The sequence below is a fragment of the Engraulis encrasicolus genome, chromosome 11 (assembly GCF_034702125.1).
Source record: "Engraulis encrasicolus isolate BLACKSEA-1 chromosome 11, IST_EnEncr_1.0, whole genome shotgun sequence".
Lineage (NCBI taxonomy): Eukaryota > Metazoa > Chordata > Actinopteri > Clupeiformes > Engraulidae > Engraulis > Engraulis encrasicolus.
This window is the reverse complement of record NC_085867.1, coordinates 30,729,720-30,737,219: the sequence shown is the minus strand read 5'-3', so window position 1 is coordinate 30,737,219 and position 7,500 is coordinate 30,729,720. Positions and strand designations below refer to the sequence as shown.

General features: G+C 44.5%; 1 protein-coding gene across 3 annotated transcripts in view; it reads left to right on the top strand.

Annotated features, from left to right (window-relative positions):
- map3k1 (mitogen-activated protein kinase kinase kinase 1, E3 ubiquitin protein ligase) overlaps positions 1–7,500 on the top strand; it is a 105,992-nt gene that overhangs the window by 62,089 nt on the left and 36,403 nt on the right. For all 3 annotated transcript variants that reach the window (XM_063210409.1, XM_063210411.1, XM_063210408.1), the window contains exons 9-10: positions 2,822–3,038; positions 3,372–3,683. In XM_063210409.1, coding sequence (XP_063066479.1) covers positions 2,822–3,038; positions 3,372–3,683 — 529 coding nt within the window. The remainder of the gene's footprint in view (positions 1–2,821; positions 3,039–3,371; positions 3,684–7,500) is intronic.

Genomic DNA, 7,500 nt, shown 5'->3' with positions numbered 1-7,500 from the left:
GTATTTTCTCATTGGTATCCCTTTACCTGTTCTTGACATTGTAAACTTTAGCCAAAATGTGTAAAATAAGTATGTTTGATGTCCATACAGCTTATACGCAATTAGCATACGGAGTCGCGCGAGTTATCCTAGCATAGATGCCGCAGCATTGTGGAATTGTGTTATGCTAATGCCACCTAGCCGCAAATGGCAAAGCAACGTGATTGAACAAATCCTAGTTGAGACCTGAATCATCTGATACATTTGTTTTGAGTAAGAAGCAACCAAGCCTCAAGCAAAGAGGCCGCCATCTTCGCACAGCCAAACTTGCTCAACTTTCTTCCCCCTTTTTGTGTTTTTTTTCGTGACAAGAGATGGCATTTTTCTGTTACGATTTATAAGGAAGCGGAAATAAGAATTATAGGAAGGGTATATGAATACATACACAACATAACCAAGGCTTTTAGACTATAGGCGTTACTTTTTTGTATTTTTGTTTTGAAATATTCTGTTCTGATTTCCTTTTTCATAAACCTGCATATAATACGATGGTAGAGTACAACCTTTTTTGGCTGCAAGTTTAGTTCCAACTGGCCTCTTACTTCCTATACACACACACCAAACCAACTTGGACCTCTTTACTCACAAAGAAGAAGTGTGTAGGATAAGCTACGTAGCTAGTGTTGTTCTTTTGAATGAATGAAACGTGTACCTTTTATTGCCCCAAAGGGAATTTGTCTTGCATTTAGGAGCCATAGAATGAACGCTTGGACATATAGATAGTTACAGCAGTACAAAAAGGCAAGTCTAAAATACAGTTAGGGCCAGAAATATTTGGACAGCAACACAATCATCATCCTTTTCCACCCTATACCCCACCACAATGGATTTGAAATAAAACAAACAAGCTGTGCATTAACTGTAGACTCCCAGCGTTAATGTGAGGGTGTTGAAATCCATATCGCATAAACAGGAATGAAATGGCAACGTTTTTTGTGTGTGTTGCCCACTTTTCAAGGGATCAAAAGTAATTGGACAGTAGGCTTCTCAGCTATTTTCCAGTCAGATGTGTGTTATTCCCTTACTACACCATCACCAAGATGTCAATACAAGGTCTTAGAGTTCATTTGAAGTGTTCCATTTGCATTTCCATATATTTTTACGGAATATCCATGAGATCCAAAGTCCACCTGTCACCATCAATGATGCAAGCCATCATAAGGTTGAAAAAAATCAAAACAAACCCATTTGAGAGATGGGGAAACATTGAATATGACTAATTCAAGAGCTCAGAATGTTGGGAAAAAATAAATACCGGAGCAACACCAAATTACCTGGCAGACATGGAAGACAAATGCTGAGGATAACAGACAATATTCTGTATCTGGTGAACAAAAACCCATCTCCCAACAGTTGGCCAGATGTAGAACAGTGTCCAGGTGAACGGTGGATACATGTCCAAAGCAACAATCAAGAAAAATATCAAGACCATTGAGGAACACTTCAACATAGGAAATACAGAGGGTTTACTAAAAGATGTAAATTATTGATTGCATCAGACATAACAATACCATATCTGGCTTTACCAAACAACGTCTTAAAAAGACTGTATAGGTCTTGAGCTACATCCTATGGATAGAGGAGAGAAAAATCATCTTGTACAAGGGTAATGGGAAGAAAGGAGTATAGAGAAGGGAAGGAACTGCTCATGATTCAAAGCATACCACCCAATCAGTGAATCATGGTGGTGGTAGTGTCATGGTGTGGGCATGCATATCTGTCAATACTATTTTCCCCTTGTATTCATTGATGATGAGGACTACAGACAAAAGCCACAGGATGAATTCTGAAGATTTTCAGGCTATATTATCATGTCATATTAAACCTAATGGTTCTGAACTCATTGGACAATGCTTCACAGTGCAGATGGACAATGACCCAAAGCTTCATCTGAAAGCCACTAAGCCATTTCTACCCCAAAAAAGTGGAATATTATTCAATGGCCCTGTCAATCACCTCACCTGAGTACGGTTGAGCAAGCATTTCACTTGCTGGAGGCAAAACTGAAGGGAAAATACCCTAAGAATAAGCAGGAACTGAAGACTGTTGCAATAGAGAGCTCACCATAGCATCCCCAGAAATAAAACCAAGTGTCTATTGACGTCTATGGATTGCAAATTACAGGCTGTAACTGACGGGAAAGTATTTGCAACCAAATAATTAAAAATTGAAAGTTTGATGTATAAATACTAGACTGTCCAATTACTTTTGGTCCCTTAAAAATGGGGTGGCACTGATAGAAAATGTCATAATTCCTTCACAGTTCACTCGATTTGGACGCAAACACCCCCATATTAAAGCTGAAAGCCTGCTGTTAATGTTCATCTCGTTTGTTTCATTTCAAATCCATTGGGATGGTGTACAGCACCAAAAAGATTAAAATTGTGCAAATGTCCAAATATTTATGGCCCTAACTGTACATACAGTAGCCAATGTAGATTAAAATAAAACACCGGCAATAATACAATAGCCCAGGGCTTCCCAACCTTTTCCAACTCGGGGCCCACTTATCATTTTTACAAATGTTCGGGGCCCTTCTCTAACCCAAAAAAACAATAAAACTCAAATAAATCAAGATCAACACACTGAAAAATATACTTATGAGTTTTAGAGAATGATTACAAGGCCCACTTGAAATACCTTCAGGGCCCACCAGTGGGCCCGAGCCCACAGTTTGAGGATCACTGCAATAGCCTATTTGTAAAAAAAATCTTGGGCTCTGTACTTCCGCAGTAGTAATATTTTTTACACATCAACCTAACAGTCTTCTGTCCTCCACCAGCCATGACCCATCCACTTCCGTGGAGGGAGCACCCAACCGCAGCCAAAGCCAGGCCTCCCCCTCCTCCACCTCCTCATCCAGCACGGCAGGGGCAGCAGGAGGTGCCCACAGCGAGAGCCCTCGTCTGGGCCAGCAGGAGGGAGACTTCACCCTCCCCCACTACGGCGTGCAGCAGATCCCACAGACCTACAAGGAGCTGGCCGAACCCTGGATCAAGGTGAGCGAGGAATCTCTCAAGAGAACGAACCAGGTGGCCAATTTTCTATAGAAGGCTACTGCTAGCTACTTGGTGTCATATGGAAACCATATGAAAAATTTGATGTAGGGAAGTCAACAATTAATCGATTAATCAACTTACTATAAGTCGATGTAACTCGCACAGTTTTATGTTTACTTCACTTAAATTCACATAACATATATTTTTTTACTGACTTCAAGTTTGCCTCTTTCTTTACCCTGTCTCCTTTACTCTTCCTTTCCACTCTGTCCTCTATTCCCCATCCCTCTCTTCTGTCCTGTCCTCCCCCTGTTCTTCCTCTCCTCCCGTCAGGTGTTTGGCATGGAGCTGGTGGGTTGCCTCTTCTCGCGCAACTGGAACATCCGGGAGATGGCCCTGCGGCGGCTGTCACATGACGTGAGCGGCGCTCTGCTGCTGGCCAATGGGGAGCGCTCACTGGGCAGCGGTGGGGCGGGATTTGGCAGCGGAGGGGCCAATGGCGGCGCAGGAGCCGGAGCTGGGGCGTCGGCGGCAGAAGTGGGAAGCTGTGCGGAGGTTTCCGGGGAGGTGGTGGTGGAGTCCTGCTGCAGCGTACTGTCCATGGTCTGTGCCGACCCCGTCTACAAGGTCTACGTGGCCGCTCTGGTGAGACCTCACACCCCCCTCACAATATCACTCTTTTTTAAAGTATTTTTTGGGGCTTTTTGGCCTTTATTATTACAGGACAGTGTGAGAGTAGACAGGAAATGATTGGGAGAGAGAGATGGGGCAGGGCTGGGAAATGACCCCGGCCGGACTCGAACCGGAACTCCCCGTGGGAAATGTAAGCCCAAATGTGGGGGGCTTAGCACACTGCGCCACAGCAATATCACTCTCAACGGACCTTTTTCCATGTGATGTCAGTCACCTTAGATTCAGTGCATTGGAAGCAGGTATAAGCTGCATCCAGTGCCAAAGACATATTTGTACACACCACTTTTTTTCTGCCTGAAACCTGAAACGTATTTGACATAATTGCGAAAATGGCTAATCGCTCTGTAGTCTATGACCAGCTTCAATGTGTACCCAGTTGGCTAGGCTGTTGCATGCCACCATGTGCCTCTGCTCACTTTGATCTCTCTTCAGGATCTAGGTCATTTATCGGAGCTAATAGCAGACCAGGAAATAGAAAACCAGGAAGTATTATTTGCCAATTCTGAAAATAAGAACTTTTGTTACACTGAAAGTAAACACACCGGCACCTTAAAGCTAGTTCATAATTGAGTTCATAGTTATTAAATATCAGCTTCATCAACAGTTGTAGAGTTGGCAACTAAATTTATGGGCAACATCCGGAACCGGAACTCCCCGTGGGAAATGTAAGCCCAAATGTGGGGGGCTTAGTGCACTGCGCCACAGCAATATCACTCTCAACGGACCCTTTTCCATGTGATGTCAGTCACCTTAGATTCAGTGGAATGGAAGCAGGTATAAGCTGCATCCAGTGCCAAAGACATATTTGTACACACCACTTTTTTTCTGCCTGAAACCTGAAACGTATTTGACATAATTGCGAAAATGGCTAATCGCTCTGTAGTCTATGACCAGCTTCAATGTGTACCCAGTTGGCTAGGCTGTTGCATGCCACCATGTGCCTCTGCTCACTTTGATCTCTCTTCAGGATCTAGGTCATTTATCGGAGCTAATAGCAGACCAGGAAATAGAAAACCAGGAAGTATTATTTGCCAATTCTGAAAATAAGAACTTTTGTTACACTGAAAGTAAACACACCGGCACCTTAAAGCTAGTTCATAATTGAGTTCATAGTTATTAAATATCAGCTTCATCAACAGTTGTAGAGTTGGCAACTAAATGTATGGGCAACAAAGGGACTGCATTAGCAGGAGTGCAAAAATGCTTTGCGTGCCAAGTGTAACGTGCAGGCCGAGTTTGTCATGCACAGTATTTAGAAGCCCTCCAGATATTTATTAACCTTTCGGATGAAGCTCAGCTCTACTGTAGCGCTGCCAAGATTCTCTCAGGGGGTCTCTCAGACACAACAAACCCCATCTCCCAGTGGAGCGAGAGAGAGACGGACAGACACACACACACACACACACACACACCACACACACACACACACACACACACACACACACACACACACACACACACACACACACACACACACACACACACACACACACACACACACACACACACACACACACACACACACACACACACACACACACACACAGACTTTATTAGTCTTCTTCAGCGGGAGGGATTGAGCAGAGAAAGAGCGAGTGAGACGAGACGAGACGGGGAGAGAGAGTTAGACTGGGAGTAAGGGAGAGGGCAACATCTCGAGTCCAACGTCCAGATTGTTGTTATTTTCTCCCTCTCTGGTGTTGCCTGCTCTGCTGGTCTTATCTGACCAGTGCTAAAGTTCAGTCCCATGATGCACTCCCCCGCTGTCAGCCTGTCCCTTCTCTACGAGTCCAGTTGGGCCGGGACGACTGAAAAAGCAACAGCGGGGAGCGACAGCGACTGAAAGAAAGGTCTTTCTCTCTTTTTTTTCTCCCCTTTTTTCCTTTTTTTTCTCTCTCCCTCTTTCGCTCTTCCCTCTCCTCCTAACCTATTTAATCTCTTCATAAAGAACAATAGCTCTTGCTGAGGGATTTTCTCATTTTTTTCCCTCTCTCCTCGTCTCTCTCTCTCTCTCTCTCTCTCTCTCTCTCTCTTTCTCTCTCTCTCTCTCTCCTCCCCCTTCCTCACTCTTTCTTTCATAATGTCGAGGTCTGGGAGTTGACATTTCCCCCGGGCACTTTGCTTCAGAGAGTAGCATTTTTGAAAACAAGAAAGTTCTGTCCTCTAGCCAGGGGTGGGTGGGACCATCATGGAGTGTGTGTGTGTGTGTGTGTGTGTGTGTGTGTGTGTGTGTGTGTGTGTGTGTGTGTGTGTGTGTGTGTGTGTGTGTGTGTGTGTGTGTGTGTGTGTGTGTGTGTGTGTGTGTGGACACTCTCTTATTAGGCTTTATAAATATTTGGTGTGTGTGTGTGCGCGCATGTGAGTGAATGTGTTGGTGTGTGTGTGTGTGTGTGTGTGTGTGTGTGTGTGTGTGTGTGTGTGCTTTATAAATATTTGGTGTGTGTGTGTGCGCGCATGTGAGTGAATATGTTGGTGTGTGTGTGTGTGTGTGTGTGTGTGTGTGTGTGTGTGTGTGCACGTACGCTTACATGTGTGCATGTGTGTGCGTTTGTGTGTATGGGGGCTGCTGGACCCACATTGGGCCTGATCATATTTAGCATGTCCTGATTGGAGCTCTTTTGGACTCAGACTCTGGTGTCAGACAAAGGCAGCAAGGAGTGGCCATGCCATAGACTAAACATACCTCTGCTGCCCACACCTCAAGGGGAAAGGTCAGGGAACCAGTGTAAAGAATACCTTCAAGAACACTATTCATCTTTTCTGCGTCTCGTTTATTCTTTTATTCTTCCTCTACTCCCTCTTGTTCTTATTCTTCTCCTCCTCCTCTCCTCCTTGTGAGGGCTTCTTGTGTCCGACTCAGCAGAGGCGGGGCCAAAAAAACATGATGCGGCTTGCTTGAGTTGAGTTGGGCAGAATCTACAAGGCAAATGAAGCGGTCAAGGGAGGCGCATATGATGTGGGTCGGTCGGGGGGGGTATTGTTTGACTTTTTAAGTGGCATGTACTGTATAGAGATGCATTGTGAACTTGTACACACTTTTTTGTAGACCATTTACATTAGGAGTGTGCGTGTGTGCGTGCGTGTGTGTCACAGTGAGAAAGTGTGTGGGAGAGGGACAGAGAGTGTGTGTATGAGCTGTGTTTGGTTTTTTTTTTACTTCGCATTGCAGACGAAAAGAGTTTGCTAGTGTGAAGATGAAGAACAACCATGTGTGTGAGTCAACGAATTAGTGAATATCAGAGTAAAAAATGAAGAGTAGGGAGAAGAGGGGAGGTTGAGTAGTGTAGGAGGAGCGTGTATGTGTGTGTGCGCGTGCGTGCGTGTGTGCATGTGCGTGTGCATGTGTGTGTGCGTGCATGCGTGTTAGGGCTGTAACGATACACTCAACTCACAATTCGGTTCGTAGCACGATTTTTGACCTACGGTTCGATACGCCCCACGATTTCTGAAATGTATCTCCACTGAAGTTTGGAAACACTATCCAATTAAATCATATGGTTGTTTTCTGCACTAATGGGTAATAAAACTTTGAAAGAGTGTATCACGATACTGCCTCCTTGTATCGCGATACAGTATCGTGACTCTGTGTATCACGATTTCTCGGTTCGATACAATATAGTTGCAGCCCTAGTGCGTGTGTTTGAGTCAATGAATGAGTGAATATCAGAGTAAAAAATTAAGAGTAGGGAGAAGAGGGGAGGTTGAGTAGTGCAGGAGGAAAGTGTGTGTGTGTGTGTGTGTGTGTGTGTGTGTGTGTGTGTGTGTGTGT